Raw genomic sequence first — 20,829 nt, forward strand, 5'->3', positions numbered from 1 at the left:
TAGTGGCACACCCCACAAAGTAATCATTGAATGCATTTGCAATGTCAGTGGGGTTTGTCAGAGTAATATCCCCCTTGGTGATATTACTTGGTTGTTGATGGTTAGAAGGCTGGAATATATTGTTGATAATCTTCCAGAAGTTAGCTGGGTTTGTTGTATTTTGGTGGAGATTGTCAGAGTAATACTGTGCTTTTGCATGCCTTGTTTGCCTTATGCACTTGTTCCGCATACATCTGTAGTGATTGAGATCCTTGGTAGTGCCAGTTACTTTGTAGCTTTTCCACAAGGTATCCCGGAGCTGGTAGAGGGCAATAAGGTCAGTTGTAACCCATGGAAGGTGGGCCCCCCCGTACTCTTATTTTGCGTAGTGGAGCATTGGTATCACAGAGTTTTAAGACTTCGGATTGGAAATAGTCGAGCGCAGAATCAGGGTCGGGAATTAAATCGATTCTGTGCCATGGGCAGTTGGTAAGGTCAGCCAGGAACTGTTGTGGGTTAAAGTTTTTAAATGTTTTAGTGAGGAGAACTTTAGGGCTTGAATGGGGAGGTTTAATTTTCCTTACACAGTACACTATTGCATGGTCACTGAAAATATCAGGAAGGATGCCAGAGGATTGGATTCTGCTGGGGTTTGAGGAAAGAATCCAGTCTAGCAAGGAATGGTTATGCGACTTGTGTTGGGAAATGAGTTGTGATAGGCTTAAAGCTGCAGTTCAGTCTTTTTTTTTTTTTTAATTTATTTTTTTACTTCAATAGTTTCATGTGTGCAATCTCTAATTACCTAAAGAACTGTATAGCTGCAGGTCAATTCGTTCTCCATGTATTGATAGGCGAAATTTGGTGACATAATTAGTGAAGGGATCTGTTTTTCTTCTGCTTCTGTGTCTCAGTGGAAGCTCATGAATATTCATGAGCACTCCTGCACTGACATGTGCTAGAGCGAGGGCAGGGCTGACAGAGGGGTGTGCCAGGGCTTGTGACAGGACATGAAGGGGCAGTGCCTTAGCAAATGCTTGTTAAAATAGAATACAAGAAAATTGGTCTTTCAAAGTTGTTTTTTTAAAAACAGAAAATGCTAAAAGTATTTTTTCTTACTACAGAACTGATTTATTTAAAAAAAACACAATTTAACAGTGTACATTGTAAAGTGTCTGCAATATAAAATAACACCCCTCCTCCTCTCTTTGACCTATCTCTCCTAAAAATGGAGTATCCCTGAATGGCGATATTTGCATCAGGGGTTTTAGGGGTCTGCCATGTTTCTGTAAGAACGATGGCTTTGGGTTTAGGCATAAGGCACCATGCCCTTAGTTCGTCCAGTTTGGGCAGCAGGCTCCGGATATTTATATGGGCGACAGATAGCCCTTTTTGGAATTTAAAGGTGGAATTCTCAGGGGCATGGGACAGAGTTGAAATGGGAGGACCTGGATTTGGTTCAATATCACCTGCTAAAGAGAGTAATAGTATGAGTAGAAATTTGGGTAGTTGTTTGCAAGTTGTAAATTTGTGGTGTTTGCCATTAGAGTGAGCAGTGGTTGGTGTGCTGGTTTGTAGAGTTCTCAATCAACATTCAGTAGATAGTGCAAGGCTTTTGAGTAGTCCAGGGTGTATGGTGATGTTGGGTGTGGGCCAGGATGGAGGAGTTTGTAGTGTATAGAGGGAGTAACATCTCCATGAGGCCAGGAGAAAGAAAAAAGTTAAGATATATAGCAGGTTCATTATGCCAGAGGTAGGCAGTGCTGCGTGGAGCTGTTGTGAGCAAAGTGAGTGTGTGCAGACTAAACAGCAGGGTTGTGCCTGTTCCTTGTCAAATGTTTTGCTGCATTGCAATGCTAGAGTCAATTCAGGGTTTCAGTGGGCTGAGTGGATGTGGGAGGTATTTTGTGCAGTCAGTTTTGGGAGAGGCTGCAGTGAAATAAGTTTTAAAGGGGTGGGGGGTTAAAATATGCAGGTTAACAAGCATGGGATCAAAGTGTGGTCATATAAGCTCACTGTTTGTTGCCTTGAGTAAGAGAGTTCGCAGAAAGGTGAAGTCCCCAGTCACCTCTAGGCAAACTATAGTCTAACTATATATTGTCACTTAAAATGATCACTTTACTTTAAAGGCACCACTCTTAAGATGCCAATGCTACCCTAGTAGTAGCATAGTAATTTGCAGTGTAGACAAAAGCTAAAAAAAAAAAATGCTTACGGATATACTATAAACCACCAAATATCTGTGAGATTGAGGAAGCCAAAATACTTTTGCAAAGGCAGCAAAACTAGGTCATGTTTTAATAATGGGTAATTTTAATTGTCCGATCATCGACTGGGGCAATGAGATTAGCTGTACAGTTAAAGGAAACAGGTTTTTGGGTGTATTAAAAGACAATTTACATTTCCCATATTATTGAGGAACCAACCAGGAGATGGGCAATGCTGGATTTGGTTATGTCAAACAATGTACAAATAATAACAAATATTAAAGTCCGGAAACATTTGGGAAACAGTGATCTAATTTGAAGTAAACCATCAAAAAACATATTATAAGGGATCAACAAAGACTCTTCATTTTAGAAAGGCAGATTTTAATAAATGAAGGAAGAATCTATAAGGAGTACATTGGGATGAAGTTCTTGCAGGAAAAATGTGGAAGGTAATTGGGCACTCTTTAATAAAACATTGTTAGATAAGTAATCTGGTCAGTGTGGCTAAGTAAACAGGTAGGGGAGGAAATGGAAAAGAAGAGGTAGGCGGTTAGATACTTAAAGTCAGAAGGGACAGAGGCATCGTATCAGAATTATAAGGAATGTAACAAAAGTTGCAAAAAGGCAATCAAGTTAGCAAAAATGTTAAACGAAAAAAGGTTTGCAATACAAAATAAGATCAACCCTAAAAGTTCTTCAACTACACTAATAACAAAAAGATTTGAAAAGAGAATATAGGACCGTTTCAGATGTGAGATGGGTATGCTTATTATTGGTGATAAGGAGAAGGCGGTGGTATTAAATAAATTATTTCCCTCTGTATTTACCAAGGAGTGAATTGCAAAAATATTCCAACGGGAGGAAGCCATAATCACAATATTAACTAACATTTTGTTAGGAAGAATTGAAAAGGCAGATTGATAAAAATTTAAGTAAATAAAGCATCTTGCCCCGATTGCATGCACCCAAGGGTTCGTAAGGAGCAAAGTTCAGTAATAGGAAAACAATTACATTTAATAGTCAAGGTCTCCATTTCCACAGGCTCAGTACCACAAGATTGGCGTAAAGTAGATGTGGTGCGTATATTTAAAAATGGAGCTTGATCACAACCGGTGAATTACAGACCTGTAAGCCTGACTTCAATAGTGGGAAAGCTACTTGAAGGTTTAGTACTGGATAATATTCAGGATTATTTAAGGGATAACAAAATTATTAGTAATAGTCGGCATGGATTTATGAAGGATAGGTCGTGCCAAACTAAACTTATTAGTTTCTTTGAGGAGGTAAGTAGGAATTTTGACATAAATAATGCAGTTGATCACTTATATTTTCCACGGACTATTGATACGGTTCCACACAAGGTTAGTATACAAAATAAGGAACATTTTTCTGGGTAAAAATATTTGCACCTGGATTGAAAAAATGGTTGAAGCATAGATGAGAGTTATCATAAATGTAACCTTTTCAGGTTTTGCTAAAGTTGAGTGGAGTACCTCAGGGATCGGTACTGGGACCTCTGCTTTTTAACTTGTTTATTTATGACCTTGAGGTTGGCATAGAGAGAAAAGTCTCCATCTTTGCTGATGACACTAAATTGTGTAAGGTATTAGAATCAGAGCATGATGTAATTTCTCTCCAAAAGGACTTGGAGAGACTGGAAACGTGGGCAGGTAAATGGCAGATGAGGTTTAATACAGATAAATGTAAGGTTATGCATTTAGGAAATGAGAATAAACATGCGACTTACAAATGAAATGGGGAAACATTAGGTATGCCCTTGATGGAGAAGGATTTAGGAGTGCTTGTAGACAGCAGGCTTAGCAATAGTGCCCAAAGTCATGCAGTAGCTGCAAAGGCAAACAAGATCCAAGGAATGGATGGAAGGGAAGTAAACATAATATGCCACTTCATAAAGCATTAGTAAGACCACACCTTGAATATGAAGTACAATTTCGGCACCACTCCATAGAAAAGACATTATAGGACTTCAAAAAGTTAAGAGAAGAGACACCAAATTTAATAAAGGGGGTGGAAGGTCTGACTTGGGAAAGGCTAGCGAAGGTAGATTTGTTTCCATTAAAAAAAAAGGCATCTAAGAGGTGACATGGTAATGATTTAATAAAATATATCCAGGGTCAATACAAGAAACGCCCCGGCTCCCCTTCCCTCTTTCCACCCCCCCCCCCCCCGCCTCTTGTCACCCTCTTCCCTCCCTCTCTTCCTCTTGTCCCTGCCTCTTCCCCCCCTCTATTCCCTATTCCTCCCGACGATTACCCTTTCCTCCCCTCCCTCTCTTAATGACTTATTCTTCCTCTCTCCTCCATCTCTTCCTCTCTCTAGCATCAAGAAAGAAGCCCCACCCCCCACCGCAAGGCCCCCGCGCCCCGCCCCTCCCCCCGCGCCCTGTGAGTCTTCCGAGGAGGAGCCCCAGCGTTGCCGGCCTATGTCGTACGAGGAGAAGAGGCAACTAAGCCTGGACATAAACAAGCTCCCTGGGGAGAAGCTGGGCCGCGTGGTTCACATCATCCAGTCCCGCGAGCCCTCTCTGAAGAACTCTAACCCCGACGAGATAGAGATCGACTTCGAGACGCTCAAGCCGTCCACACTGCGCGAGTTGGAGAGATACGTAACGTCCTGTTTGAGGAAGAAGCGCAAGCCGCAGGGTAAGTGAGGGTATTGAGAGGGGGAGATGAGGGGTAGAGTTATGTCCCATCTAAGGATTCTCTCCCTCCGCCAATAAGATGGTCACACTTTCCTTTCTTCTCACTTCTCTTTATACTCCCTTCAGATAAGCGCTCTCTCCCCCTCCTTGCATGCTCTCTTTTCTTCTTTTTTTCTTTCTTTCACGCGTTCTCTTCTTTCTCTTACGCTTGCATCCATTCGCCACCTTTCTCTCACGGTGTCACTGCCCCCCTCAGATAAGATGGACGCTCCCTCCGCCGGGCCTGGTAAAGTTAAAGGCTTCTCTTCTTCTGAGTCTGAGAGCTCCAGCGAGTCTACTACCACGGACAGCGAGGGCTCCAGCCCAGGTCAGACCTCATTTGATGTCGCCTACAAACCAGACCTCAAGTAGAGGGATGGGGCCTCTAGCTCTGGGCTTGGAACTTGGAGATAATGGAACAGACCTTGCCCAAAGATGACATAGGACCTAGACACAACATAGACCTTACACAGTCCTAGAGTTCACATCTGCAGATTAATATTTGGAAGTGGGGATGCCACTTCAGATCTTCTCTACAGATAAGACTGGACCTCTAGGACTGGACAGAGGCCAGACCTCATCTGGAATCCATCACCCAGTCCTAGAGATAACGTCTTCAGGAGGACACTGGAAGGTGCTCATATCACTACAGATGGTACGGTTGACCGTCGTTTCATAGAGAGTGGACTAGACACAAGATGTGTAGATCCTAGACTAGATTTCAACCTAGAGAGAAGGAATCTGTTGGACAGGATACAGACGTGACCTAGTAGGGGATAAGAGCAGGAGACGGAATACATACACACCCGGGGCATAAATATGCGGGGCAAAGTAGTGGCTTCTAACGTCTCTTCCCCTCCCCCTTCTTTTTACATCCACAGAAACTGCTCAGAAACAGAAGAAAAAGAGTCACTCAGGGAGAGAATCTAGAAAGGTAACTGTCTGTGAGATCAGGTGGCTTCTTACAGGAATCTTATACCTCAATAGGGTCAGTGGTACCTTCCTCTGGTGAAATAAGAGAGCGTTCTGCAGAAGGCTTATAAGATATTGGGGTCAGTGGTACCACTCTGGTGTTAAGAGGTAGTTCTAAAGGAATCTTCTAAGTTAATAGGGTCAGTGGCATCTGCTGGGATAAGATGGCGTTATACATAAATTCTGCAAGATAAGTTAGTGATGCCTCCCTCTGATGGCATAAGAGGGAACATGAACAAATATATCATTCTGATTGGCTCTCTCCTCATCCCACTCTTTCTCTGCCCCTTCTCCTCCCATCTCTATTCACAGCATCATCATACCCCACACACTCAACAGCAGCCTCCTGTCCCCCCTCCCCCTGACCTGAAACTCCCCTCCCCAACTGCTCCTCCATACCCCCCACCCTCCGGCTTGGACACTTCCCACCCCACCCTCCATCACCCTCTCCACCCTGGGAGTGTCTTCGAAGCGGTCTCCGCCCACTACGGGCAGCCTGTCCTGCACCTGCCTCCTGCAGACCTGCCCCCCCACCTCTCGGGTCAATCGGAGCGCTGCTCCCCCCCTCACCTCAACCAGCATGCCCTGGTCAGCCCTCCAGGTAAGAGCGAGATGCACTGAGAGGCAGAATCGGGAGAAGATCCAGTGTGGTGGGGCAGGGGGAGGGCTGGGGTTTGTTGGGGGAGGACTGGGATTTTGGTGGGGCAGGGGATGGCTTGGGTATGGAGGGGCGGGGGGATGGCTGGGGTTGGCGCTCGCCAGAGGGGTGGAAGGGAATGCCAGAGCTCAAGAGTGAGGCTCAGGAGGAGCTCAACCTAACTAACCTTTCCCTCCTTCCCCAGCTCTGCACAACGCCATGCCCCAGCAGCCTTCCCGCCCCTCTAACCGTGCCGCCGCCCTTCCCCCCAAGCCCGCCCGGCCCCCCTCAGCCTCGCCACCTCCCTCCTCCCATCACCACCACCCGCCACATCAGCACCACCACCACCACCTGCAGCCTCCCCACGCCCTCCTGGAGGATGACGGGCCCCCCTCCCCCGAAGAGAGTTTGCCCCCCTCCCCTGTTCCGCTGGGCCCCTCCCAAATGGCCCTGTACCTACAGCAGCTTCAGAAGTCCCAGCCGCCTCCTCCCCCTCCTCAGCCACCACTCCTCCCCTCTGTGAAGGTGCATTCCCAACCTCCCTTGGTCGCTCCCCCACAGCCTCTGCGGCCCCTCCACCTCCAGAATCTGCCCTACCACCCTCCGCCCCCACCCTCCTCTGCCCCCATGCTCCCTTCCCATGTCCATCCGCTGCAGGCACCCCCTTCTGCCCCTCAGCAGCTTCAGCAGCAGTCGCCTGCGGGTCCACCCCACCCCCCTCCTCAGCAGCACCCGGCTTTGCAGAGCACCCTGGCCGCTCCACACCTGCAACAGCACACTTCCCACCCGCAGCATCCGCAGGCCAAACCGCAGCAGGTGATACAGCACCAACCATCACCGCGGCAGCAAAAGCAGGAGCCGTACCCCGGAGGTGAGGGTAACGGGATAAAGTTGTGCGTGTGTGTGTGTGCGCGCGTGTGTGTGCGCGCGTGTGTGTGCGCGTGTGTGTGTGCGCGTGTGTGTGTGTGCGCGTGTGTGTGCGCGCGTGTGTGTGCGCGCGTGTGTGTGTGCGCGCGCGTGTGTGTGCGCTCGCTCTGAATAACCCACGTCTGTCCATCTATCCCCAGGGCATCTGCGGGAGGCTCCCTCCCCTCTCCTCCTTCACTCCCCTCAGGTTCCTCCCTTCCCAGGCCTGACTCACCCCGCTTCACCGCAGGCCGCGCAGTCTAAGAAGCAGGTGAGACCTCCACCGTCTCACTTCTAGTCTGTCACGGTTACTCGCTGGAAGTCTGTTGCAGTTTTCTCTATTTCACAGAGATCCCAAACCCGCTGTGTTCTGCTGCTCCCTCTGCCTCCCCCCTCGCTCCCTCTCTCCCCCCCCTCGCTCCCTCTCCCCCCTCCTCGTCCCTGTCCCCCCCCCCGCTCCCTGTCCCCCCCCCCCCCCCGCTCCCTCTCCCCCCCTTTCCCCCCCCCTCTCACCCCCTTTCCCCCCCCTCTCACTCCCCCCCTTGCTCCCTCTCCCCCCCTTGCTCCCTCTCCCCCCCCTCGCTCCCTCTCCCCCCTCCTCGCTCCCTGTCCCCCCCCCCCCCGCTCCCTTTCACCCCCCTCTCCCTCCCCCCCCTTGCTCCTCCTCCCCCCCCTTGCTCCCTCTCCCCCCCCCCCTTGCTCCCTCTCCCCCCCCCCTTGCTCCCTCTCCCCCCCCTTGCTCCCCCTCCCCCCCCTTGCTCCCCCTCCCCCCCTGGCTCCCCCTCCCCCCCTTGCTCCCTCTCCCCCCCCTTGCTCCCTCTCCCCCCCCTTGCTCCCTCCCCCCCCCTCGCTCCCTCGCTCCCTCCCCCCCTCGCTCCCTCCCCCCCTCGCTCCCTCTCCCACCCCCTCGCTCCCGCTCCCTCTCCTCCCCACCCACTCGCTCCCTCTCTTCCCCCTCCTCGCTCCCTCTCCTCCCCCCCCTCGCTCCCTCTCCTCGCTCCCTCTCTTTCCCCCCCTCGCTCCCTCTCCTCCCCCCCCCACTCGCTCCCTCTCTTCCCCCTCCTCGCTCCCTCTCTTCCCCCTCCTCCCTCCCCCCCCTCGCTCCCTCTCCTCCCCCCCCTCGCTCCCTCTCCTCCCCCCCCTCGCTCCCTCTCCTCCCCCCCCCCCCTCGCTCCCTCTCCTCCCCTCCCCCCTCGCTCCCTCTCCTCCCCCCCCCCCCTCGCTCCCTCTCCCCTCCACCTCCCCCTATCTCTTACCAGCTCTCCCTTTTACCCCTTCCTCCCTCCCACCCTCAATCTTACCCTCTTACCCTCCATCTTCTTACCCTCCCCCCATCTCCTTCTTACCCTTCCCCCCCCTCCATCTTACTCTTCTCCCTCTTCCCCCCCACACTCTTTTTCTCTCTCCCCCCCCCCCATGCTCAACTCCATCCTGTCCGATAGTAACACCTTTCTCCCCTCCCCCCTCCCCCCAGGAGATGAGAGCTGCTTCTGTGCTGCAGCCTCAGCCACTGGTGAAGGAGGAGAAGCGACAATCACCCTCTGTGCGCCCTGATGGCTTTTCACCCGGACTGAGAGCCGAGCCCCCCAAACTTCAGGAGGTCATGAAGGGTCCCAGCCATGTCCAGCCAAGTCAGTCAAACACTGTGCCCTTCTCCCCCCTCCCTTGCCTGTGTGTGAGCAACCCCCTGTTTGCTCTCCTGCTGCGAGCCTCCCTCTCTCTTTTCCTCTTCCCCTCTCCTTTCCTCTCCCCCTCAAATCACAATCTCCATTCCCCTCCTCCCGCTTCTCCATTCCCTTTCCCCCTCTCCATTCCCTTTCCCCCTCTCCATTCCCTTTCCCCCTCTCCATTCCCTTTCCCGCCTCTCCATTCCCTTTCCCCCTCTCCATTTCCTTCTCCTCCCCTCTCCATTTCCTTCTCCCCTCTCCATTTCCTTCTCCCCCCTCTCCATTTCCTTCTCCTCCCCTCTCCATTTCCTTCTCCTCCCCTCTCCATTTCCTTCTCCCCTCTCCATTTCCTTCTCCTCCCCTCTCCATTTCCTTCTCCCCCCCTCTCCATTTCCTTCTCCCCCCTCTCCATTTCCTTCTCCCCCCTCTCCATTTCCTTCTCCCCCCTCTCTATTCCCTCCCCCCAACCATCTTTGTCTGCCCTTCTCACTAACCTCCTCTGTTACTCTCCTCCCCAGGACTGGACTTAAAGCCATTGGATGGAGGTCGCCCTGTGAGACCCCCTGATCAGAGTGCCCACTCACAGGGGGTTCCCGAGAAGGAAAAGCAGAAGCAGGAGCCCAAAACTCCTGTGGCCCCCAAAAAGGTGAGGACTCGACTGAACCGGACGGAACAGGGTCCAGACTGAGAGTGACCTTGGGTCCAGAAAAAGGTTACGCTCATTTGACCAGAATCCATAATGAAGGGCGAGTGGGCAGGATGAGCGCCTAGACCAGAATATGAGGAAAGAGAATTAGGGAGGGGATGGACTTGAGGGGCGGGATCCATCTTTGAGACTCTAAAGTCGGAGTTAGGATCTAGATTTGGAGATAGAGGTCGAAGCCCCGGGGATCTACATTTGCTTGGTTGAGGTTGGGAGTGCAGAGTTGCATTGCTGAGCCCTCCCTCCTCCAACCTCTCCTTTTTTTCCCCCACCCCAGGACCTGAAGATTAAGAACATGGGCTCATGGGCCAGTCTGGTGCAGAAGCCACCAGTCACCCCCACCGCGGCCGGCAAGTCCTCCAGCGACAGCTTTGAACTGTTCAAGCGCGCTGCGCGGGAGAAGGAGGAACGTGAGAGGGCCCTGAAACAGCAGGTCGAGCTAGCAGAGAGGAGCCGGAGGGAGCAGGAGAGGATGAGGTGTGTGTGTGTGTTTGTGTTAAAGGAGGAGCGTGTGTGTAAGTGTGTAAGTGGAAGAGTTAATGTGTTTGTGTGTGTGTGAGAGATGTGATAGCAAAGGGAGAAGGAGGAATGTGAGAGGGTCCGGAAACAGCAGGTCGACCTAGCAGAGAGGAGCAGGAGAGGATGAGGTGCGTGTGTGTTAAAGTAGGAGCGTGTGTGTGTAAGTGTGTAAGTGGAAGAGGTAATGTGTTTGTGTGCGTGTGAGAGATGTGATAGCAAAGGATGCCGCTGTGTAGTGGCACAGCTGTGTGTAAAGCGACAGCAGAGAATAGCACACAGTGTGTGTAATGTGATATCCAATGATGCTGCAGTGTGCCAGATGCGGTAGCAGAGGATGCTGCTTGGTAGTGACACTGGAGTGAGTTGCGATAGCACAGAGGATGCTGCGTTTTAGTAACATAGCTATGCCCCTCCCCCAGGAGCCGGGAGGAGGATGACGCACAGGAGCAGGCGCGGAAAGTTCACGATGACGCTCGCAGGCGGCAAGAGCAACAACAGCAGCAGCAGCAGCAACAACAACAGCAGCAGCAGCATGTGCAGAGCGCTCTCCCTGCTGCTCCGCCCCCTGCGCAGAGCTCCCAGCCTATCATGGATCAGAGGGAGATGGCTAGGAAGCGAGAGCAGGAGAGGAGGCGACGGCAGGCGGTATGTGTTCCTGTCATTTTCTGGAGGGACCAACAGACATACTCCATGGGACATACGTCCTGTCTCTCTACCACCTCGTAGTGGGAAGTACAGGCTCCCCTAGGGACCTATGGGACATGTCCTTCCCACTACAAGGTGACATGCAACCGGGGATGGGACAACCCTCTGTGTGACAAAGGTCCCATTTTGGGCAGTGTTACTGCGTCACTAACCCTGTGCCCTCTGTCCCACAGATGACGCCCTCAATAGACATGAATTTCCAGAGTGACCTGATGGAGATATTTGAACAGAACCTGTTCTCGTAAGACTTCACGGACTTCGCCCACCACCACTCTTCTCCCTACAAACCCCCACAACTTCCACTTGTTTTTTACGTGGGGGACTGGGACGCCGAGTTCTCACGCTCTGTCTGTATTTTTAACCCCACCCCCGACATATTGGGGCAAGGAGACCCCAAAGTGGTGATGGGGGAGAAGAAAATTAGGTAAGGCTCCCCCCTCCCCCCCCAGAACGTTGTGCAGTAACCCCCCTGTCCCCCACACCCCCAACATGGAGCGACACGTAAAAGAGACTCTGAAAGGGGCAATAACGGAGGACAGTGGAACACCCTCTTACCCCCAGCTATGACGCGAGGGGCGATGGAAAAGCCTGTGAGGGGGCGGGGCAGAGTGTTGTGGTGTTGAACGCAGCTCTGGCTGCAGAGCATTGCTCTAGGCGTATGTGCGCAAACATTGGTGATATGTTGAGATTTGTGTGTGCAGAGATTGCTCTGCTGATGTGTGTACTCAAACTGCTCCGCACCTATAATACAAACATTGCTCTGCACTCAGACATTCATTTTATACATGCATTGTTCTGCGCATACACATGCATTTTACACTCGCGTTGTTCTGCGCATACACATGCATTTTACACTCGCGTTGTTCTGCGCATACACATGCATTTTACACTCGCGTTGTTCTGCGCATACACATGCATTTTACACTCACGTTGTTCTGCGCATACACATGCATTTTATGCTCTGCACTCAACCCATGTCTCATTTTTTTTATGTATAGTCACACACATTTTCTCTGCACAAGTACCCTTTGTGTGTGTCTCTATCTATACACACACACACACACACATATATATATATATATATATATATATATACATACACACACCACACACACACACACACACACACACACACACACACACACACACACACACACACACACACACACCACACACACACACACACACACACACACACACACACACACACACACTTGGATACTAATACATCCCTAAATAGATGCAGAAATCGGTCTGCATTTACAGACTGTGTACATATACACTAATACACACACATTGCTCAGCAGACGCATATTCCTTTACATACACACTTAAAATGGAGTTTGTAAGACTGCAGGTATACAGATATATTGCTGTGTGTATACATGTATACACGGACATATACATGCACAGATCGTGTCACATCTAAGTTAATCTACATACATGTATTTATTTTCACTACATTGTTATACATACACTGCTCTGTGTACCTATACATACTGCTCTGCAAAGCCAATCATGGGCACACCGCTCTGCATTGTTACCCACACACTATGCTTGCTTAGACACACATACAGCACACACATGCATACATGCATTGTTCTGCATACCAAGAAGCGCCTTTCTTTTCACAGCTAGGCACCGCTTGCTCTGCATACTCCTACACATTGCTCTGCAGTACTACAATGCACATACACGCCCCATCCTGCTCAGTGTACGCACCCGACAAACGACTTCTGTTGCTCTTCAATTCCATATACACACTACGCACAATGCTCTGCAATTGCATACTCCTTCCATACAAATGCTCTGCATTCACGCACATCTACAATGCTCTGCAGACTTCTATACCCCCCCCCCCCCCCTCTCAGCAGCGCAGCAGTAAAGAGGAGCATGGCTCCTTAGTATGATTTTCTTACCTTGCAGCATTTCTGGGGCAAAAACCCCACTAATTTGATCCAAACTCCACTTCCCTCTTAACCTCTCTCCTCCCTCCCTCTGTAATTTTTTGACCTTCCTCCCTTCCGTTTAATTTTGTTTCGTTTGTTTTTTTTTCGTATTTTTTTTTTTTTTAAATATAAATATATATATAATTTGAACTGTTTTAAAAAAAAAACAAAAACAAAAAAAACAAAGAAAAACCCTAATACACAAATACTTTATGTGCCATAAACTTCCTCTCCTGATTCCCCCTCCTCTCCCCGCCCCCCTTTTTAGCTAGTGCACCCTCCCCTTCGAGTAACAGACGCAGAAGTCTGTGTTGTAACTGATTTTATGCAATAAAAGTCTTTTTTTTAATTATATTATCATTTTAGTCCCATTTATTTTTCCTTCCGTTGCGTTTTTTTAATTTTAATTTTTAAGTTGGTTTCGACCTCACCCCTCTGCCCTTCCCCTTTTCCCCTTTTGAACACCGTCCTTTGTCCTCCCCTGGAGGAGGGTGACCTCTATTGCTGTGGTATGTGGGGGTGACACTTTGCAACGGAGGAGTGCTGCTCTACGGGAAGGTTTGTGCAGAGAGAGGTTGGGTAGTTGGGACAGCCAATTGTGCAGTATTTGGAAGGCATGGGAGGGATTAAGTGCCGCTCTGGCAAGGCCCTGGTGTGGTGGTGCCTCTGTGGCAAGGCCCTGGTGAGGTGGTGCCACTCTGGAAGGGCCCAGGCGAGGTTAAGTGACACTCTAGCAGGGGTTAGCGAAGAAATGCTCTTTAGGGTTCTTGGAGAACCCCCCCAGCCTTCAAACAGTGTTCCCTTCTGATTTACCCAATGAAAACCCAAATGCTCTTTGCACATCTTCCAATGTACCCAGAGCTTGTTATTACCCCCATTAGAATCCCAGATTGCCTTATTGCTCTCTTATCTGCAGTAGCTGCAGCCAAGGCTCCTTGAGAGGCAACATTTTTTAACCTTTACTCCCAATTCGACCTGTTAGTACTTAAAGGTTATTAAGAATTAACTCAATATATTACAACCGCTCGTTAAAAATCAATGCGTTCTATAACGAGTTTTGGAAAACAATATAACCAATTAAACAGTTCTAGGAATAAATAACGTTTAGCGCACTACTAGGAGTGATTAAAATGGAAACGCTTTTTCAAAACCCCCTACACTAAAATAAGTTGAAAAACAATTATCATTTAAAATGATAACATTTCATTATGGTCAGCAAAATGTGTGTATTAAAATTGAGAATTTGTTTTTATATAGTAGTATTAAAACAAATATGCAACATTTTAATTGGCCGTTTAAATAATAGATTTTTATTGATCAGTTTCCTGTTTGTGATGATTTGTTGCCAATGTTCCCAGCAGTTTGAGCTGCAAACTGTAACAATAGATAATGTTACCTTAGTAATCTAAGAATACATTATAGCTACTGAGTTACACTCACTCAAGGATTGATTTGAAACTGAAAGGCAGCCATTTAGTTAACCCTGGGAAGCAGGATTTTGCTGATCAATCAAGGGAGAACGAATCGATCGGCAGCTTAGGTAATTAGTTTTCAATCAATGTAATCAAAAACTGCATATATTAAAACAAAAAAAAATATATATATATTTTTTTTTTAAGATGTTTGGATTGCCTATTTAAAAATCATTAAAACTGGCATTGAATTAAAAAAAATAAGTCACTATCTAATACTAAAGAACTGATTTATTTAACAAAAAAACACAAGATCTCACGTTTGCTGCTTTAATAATAGTAACTAAAAATTTAATTTGTAGTTGAATTGTAGAAGTTTATTTTAATTGTGCAAACTGACAATTGACATTTCCATCCGTTCCTTACTTAAAATATATTTTTGTTCAGCATTTTGAGTGATATTGCAGAAGTTTCCAATATTAAAGCCACATTTATGGCATGGAAATAAATGTATGTTTTGCTCAATTGTTAAACATTTTTATAATATTTTTAAAAAAAATTCAAGGAACTTTCAATGTAGTTCACTTACTAGAAATATTTAATTATCCTTAACGTAAAAATGTACATCTTTGATTTCTAGTTTAAAAAAAAAAAAAAAAGATATTGAATTTTTCCAGGGTCCTGTATTTCAAATTGTCCACTGTAATTAGTCTAAATTGCATGATTCAAATGTTGACAAACTGCTGTAAAATTAGGCATTTTTGTTTATTGTTTAAAGTCATCAAGAATAAACCTGTTTTCGTATAATTTCGTTTTTGAAAAACACGGTAGATTTAACCTCTAGAATGCTGCCCAAAAAGCCATAAGAATGAACTCCATTTCTGCATTTTTATGCAGTTCAGTTCTTTACAAACCAATTTATGAAAACAAATTCTAAAACCACTATTATATTTCCACTCATTTCTTTATGAATTGGCTATGTTCATTTTAAATGTCAATCACACTAGTTTAAATATTAATTACACTTCATTTTTGGCATTGTTTATAAGCCAAATTACTGATTATTCCTTTAAAAATCTGTTTTGAAAATGCAATAGCTTCCAATTTAAATAAATCAATGCACCGATTTTATACAAAAAATAGAACGCTATCATTTTCATAACTGAGTGAAAATGCACATCAGGCAGGGTTTTAAATAATCTATTCTATTTAATGGCATTCATTAATAACCCGCATTAATAAATCAGATTTATTGATAAAACTGTTAAAACTACAGATTCTGAAAGTGTCGTTAGATTTGAAGGGGGAAAAAATGCATACATTGCATTTTTAGCTGAAAAAGAATCAGTGCAAATTAATTCATTTAAAATGTTTATTCTTAAAAGCCTATATGTCTTAACGGGTCTAGCCTCATTTCTGGTGTTGGAGCATTTAATATGATTGCCACGAACTTGCCGTCTGTAAAGGAGAAGTTGGAAGTGGTGGAGGTATTCGGGGCACAGAGTAAGAAGGGGGTATGCATATTTTCTTGGCATCACAGGAAGAGATAAAGTGAGGGTCGGGGCGTAGTGGCGAACAAAGTATTTAATAATAAAGTTAATAGTTATAGTTAATTATGATAACGATAATCTGCCTTTGTCAATTTCCTGTTGGAAATATATTCACTTAGCCACCTACGCAATAATACATTTAAAAAAAAATAGGAGGACCAGAGTTTACTTGGTGGTGTCTGTTTCGGAGGACATTACAAGACCATGACTGAGCTTTTGAATCTCTGGGAGGTGGGTCATGTCTGAAACCATTTTCCCCTGATAAAAAATTGGAGGGACTGTGTTAATTTCAGCGCCTCCAAATCTGTATTACTGTATGTCTGTGTCTCTGACCTTGATCATTTCTGGTGGCATTATAAGCAGCCCTTAACAACCAGGGCGTAATCGTCGCTGCCAAATGTGAAAGGTTCGAAGTAACGATGTCCATCTCCCCCTCCCTCCACCCCCCCCCTGCCCCCCAGCTCACAACTGCACTGTCCAATCTGTATTTGTTATTCCTTTCTGATGACATCACAGGAGCGTGATTTGGCTGTTCAGGATCACAATAGCTTGATTGGAGCTGGAAGTTTTTCACTGTGTAAAATTCGAGGGACCTTTAAGTCAAATCTGTAATGGGACGTGTCTACTGCATCGAGACTGACCTTGATTTTCTGCCGATCTGTATTATCCGTCGTGTTAAAGAAGCCAAAAAATATATATATGCGTTCGGATAAAACTCGTTAACTGTATTCACAGTTGGGAAAGTCATTTTTATTTATATATATATGGTCAAGTTTAATTTCAGTTACTTCTTTTTTTTTTTTTAACAAACCCAATTATTTTAAAACTTTGTTGTGTTTTTTTTTTTACCCCCACAGGAGGGAAAAATATCTTTTTTCTAAAATCCCTTATTAATTCTGCACTCTGATTTCAAATCTGTAAGCGTGTTTCTGGTCCTGGAGAATTATCAACGTTCAAATAATTTGACCACTTAAATATGACTGCCGTGGTGAATTCTGCCTTACATTTCACAGCGGTCTTGCAAAAGCTGTAGCGTATGTACCTCATTTAGGTCTGATCCCTTAACTGACCTTTAACAAAAGCAGTATATTTTGTATAATCGTGAGGGATTTCACGCTGAGGTTTTTGGAGTTGGGCTGCTAGGCCTACACTCTTTTGAAAGTATCTCAAACTATGAAACAAGCGTTACAAATGCGAAGGTGTTTGCATCATATATAGAGCAATTTGAAAAGTAGGACTGGGAATTTCAAACTTGTCTTTAACCCTTCGTAGACGGAGACGACCTGCAGAGCATCACAAACTGATTAAAGGAAATGTAAAAAAAAAAAAAAAAAAAAAATTTATATCAAACCACAAATGTATCACGGGCCTGTATTACCATGTTCTTATTAAAGACTGTCTGTGAATTTAAGAAATAAATAGAATTTTTACTCTAAAAATGTGTATATTTTACTGTGTCCCAACAGAATCCATTACTCTGGCTACCTGACCTTTTCACTGACCATGCAAAAGGGTACTGTGAAAGGAAAATCAAACCACCCCAATCAAGCCCAAAAGTTCTAATCACTAGAACATTTAGAGCGTTTAACCCACAACAAATGCTGGCTTACCAACTGCCCTTGGTACAGAATCATCTTGATACCTGACCCTAATTTTGCACTTTATTTCCAGAGTTCTTAAAACTTTGTGATACCCATGCTCCACTCAGCTGAGTAAGAGTATGGGGGACCCACCTTCCATGGGTTGCAACTGACCTTATTGCGCTTAGCCATTTCAGAGATGCCTTGTGGAACAAAATACAAAGTAACTGGCACTACCAAGGATCTTAATAACTACAGATACCTGCGATGTTACAAGTCAAACAAGACTAATAAAGGCCCAATATTTCTCTGACAATCTTTACCAAAATGCATCAAATCTAGCAAATGTCTGGGAGCTCATCAGTAATATATTCCAGCCTAGCCATCAACAACCATCTAATATAAAAAAAAAGAATGATACTACTTTGAGCGATCCCACTGACATAGCAAACGCATTCAATTAATACTTTCTGGGGTGTGCGACTTCCCTACTATCAAAGCACAACCCTAACAACATTCATGGATCCCAACCTGTAAGTACCCCTATAGCTCCACTCCTTCCTAACAGTGCTTCCAATTGTTGATTTCTCCAAGTATCTGAAGAGATTAATTACACAGGCGCTCTTAACATTAAAACTAAATGGCTAATGTGGACCTGACCTAGTGGAATTGAAGTTTCTGAGTGTGCCCAACATTGCAATACTGCTTGCCTCCTTAATGAACTCTTAGTTTGCCTACAATCCAGGAAAACTGACCGTTGTCTGTCTTCAAAAGTGGTGACAAAAACATTGTCTCCAACTACAGACAAATCTCTTCTCCCAATAATATCCAATGTCATGGAAAAATGTGTCCACTCCTAAATAAGCAATTACTAAACCAAGATACATTTTCCTTTTTGTTTTTTTTTATTGGGTTTCCAAACATTATATTGAACAACATAGTAACAATACAAAGAATGACTTTGACATACAGAGAATAAACTTTTTACACAACATACTGTTAATCTCAAAATTCTACACAGTGGCACAAATTATAAGAAAAAGAGGCCTGCATCACTCCCAAGGGAAACTTTAAATTATCTTGTATAGTTAGGAAGTTTGATCAAGTATACGATGTCCCGAATTGTTTTCTCAATATTATCCAGCCCATGTATCCTTTATTAGCGGGTTTCCTTTGGCTTCCATTGGTACTTCTCCCCATTTTACATGCATAATCTCAGAAAGGCTCCCTGGGGACACCGCCTGCTCAAATTCTAAACATGAGTAGTAACTATTTCTGGTTATCCAATCTCCTACATGTCTTGCTACACAGGCCAGATTATATTTTCTAATATTTGGCAGATTAAGCCCTCCCCATCATTTTATTTTTTATTTATTTATTTTTAAACAATTTGTTAATGGCAATTCTATGTCTCCCTTTTTACCCAGATACATCTAGAGATTGCCTTATTTAGTAATTTAATTTCAGAGTGTTTCAATAATATAGGAAACATCTGTAGAGGGTAAATCAATCTTGTGAAACTAATCATTTGAACCATCTGGCATCTGCCCAACAAATTAAGCGGAACATTTTGCCATCCCTCTAATTCTGTGATTATTTTAGGAATAATTGTCTCAAAATTATTTTTATACAGGTGTTTACCTTTCATATCAATATAAATTCCAGGGTATTTAAGTGGTTTCCTAGTTACCATAAATGGGCACTTTTCCTCCCATTTCATATTGTTTTTGCAAGTTAGGATTAGTATTCCAATTTTGGCTGCATTAACCTTAAAACCCGAACATTTTCCAAACTCCTCCAATGTCTGGTGTATTTTTTCAACAGCCTGCTCCGGATTTGACACAAGCATCAATAAATCATCCACGAACAAGGCTATTTTAGTTTACTTTTCTCCTATTTTAATCCCCTTAAAGTCCGTCATATTCCTAAAATATTCAGCCAGTGGTTCAATTGCAATATTAAACAACAAGGGGGATAAAGGGCATCCCTGCCTTCTTCCCCTGAATAGCTCTATCTCCTGCGATAAATAACCTGCTGCCATTATTTTTGCACTGGGGTCTTTATACATTGCTCTTACCGCACCCAGGAAATTTCCTGTAATACCCATTTTTTCCAGAACATACATCAGGTATTCCCACCCTACATTATCATAAGCCTTTTTGGTATCCACTAATATTATTATATTGTTTTTATTACCATGGAGATTCGTTTTTGTCCAGTGTATACATAGCTGTTATGACCTTAATAATATATATATATATCTATAGATATATATACACAAAAAAAACAAGTGATAGTGGCGCCTTTCGGTCCCCTAGTTACTCATGAATTGTAATAAATTTAAATAGTTGACCATATGTGTAGGAGTCAATATGTCAATATGTGCTATAAAAATACATATAATAAAAGCAATATATACATATATATATATATATATATATATATATATATATATATAAATTATTTATTTTTTATACAGATGCTCTGCTCTTTACAAACCCTGTCTGATCTGCATGCATTAATTTAGGTGGGACTATAGTAAGTCTATTGGTCAATATTTTTGCGTCTTGGTTCAATAGGGAAATTGGTCTGTAAGTTTCTGGGATCAAATGGTCTCTCCCTTCTTTAGGAATTATTCGCACAAAGGCAGGTTTACCCGTCTCCATATATTCTTTGCATGTATTTCTTTGAACACTTCTCTTAGAGGGACCCCAATCTCGGCGATAAGAATTTTATAGAACACCCCGGTGGATCCATCTGGGCCTGGTGCTTTCCCATTTCTAAGAGTTTTAATCAAATTGTCTATCTCTTCAATCGTTATGAGAATTCGGGAGCTCTTGCTCTTCCTTATCTAACTTTGGGATTTTACGTTTTCCCCCCAAAAACATTGTTACCCTTTTTCGTCTACATTACTTTTACTATATACATTTTGGTAGAAATTTTGAAAAACCCTATTTATCTCCTCAAGATTAGTGGTGATATCCCCCAAGCTTTTCAATATTCTCAGAATATGATTGGAGTTCATAGGTTTCCACTCCAGATTACCCAACAATCTTCCTGCTTTATTTCTACGGCTGGGGCCATGGTACTGCAGACCGTGCGGAAGCGTCTGCACGCTGAGTGAACATACTGCCTTAAGGCAGCGTTTGCGTCCAGGCGGCGTGCAGATGCATCCGTGCGGAAGCAGGAGGGGTTGCGCGTTGCGTGTGAGATCAACTGATTTCTCAGCTCGACAGACAGGTCACATGAGTGATTCGCGCAATGAGGGCTAACCAGCTCTGGAACGCCCCCAGGAACTCCCCCCCTCACAGCCTGTCCACCATGGCCAGGGAAAGCACTCGC

At 45.2% G+C, this 20,829-nt stretch overlaps 1 protein-coding gene across 5 annotated transcripts in view; it reads left to right on the plus strand.

The window, feature by feature from the left end:
• The window catches only part of BRD4 (bromodomain containing 4), a 71,189-nt gene extending 57,890 nt beyond the window's left edge, over positions 1-13,299 (plus strand). For all 5 annotated transcript variants that reach the window (XM_075577285.1, XM_075577284.1, XM_075577287.1 and 2 more), the window contains 11 exons: positions 4,527-4,849; positions 5,105-5,215; positions 5,769-5,821; positions 6,172-6,460; positions 6,702-7,367; positions 7,564-7,673; positions 8,877-9,033; positions 9,588-9,715; positions 10,050-10,249; positions 10,711-10,936; positions 11,170-13,299. In XM_075577285.1, the coding sequence (XP_075433400.1) occupies positions 4,527-4,849; positions 5,105-5,215; positions 5,769-5,821; positions 6,172-6,460; positions 6,702-7,367; positions 7,564-7,673; positions 8,877-9,033; positions 9,588-9,715; positions 10,050-10,249; positions 10,711-10,936; positions 11,170-11,241 (2,335 nt within the window). In that variant the 3' untranslated portion in view covers positions 11,242-13,299. The remainder of the gene's footprint in view (positions 1-4,526; positions 4,850-5,104; positions 5,216-5,768; positions 5,822-6,171; positions 6,461-6,701; positions 7,368-7,563; positions 7,674-8,876; positions 9,034-9,587; positions 9,716-10,049; positions 10,250-10,710; positions 10,937-11,169) is intronic.
• Positions 13,300-20,829: the final 7,530 nt, after the last annotated feature.

This window comes from Ascaphus truei, chromosome 20 (genome assembly GCF_040206685.1).
Source record: "Ascaphus truei isolate aAscTru1 chromosome 20, aAscTru1.hap1, whole genome shotgun sequence".
Lineage (NCBI taxonomy): Eukaryota > Metazoa > Chordata > Amphibia > Anura > Ascaphidae > Ascaphus > Ascaphus truei.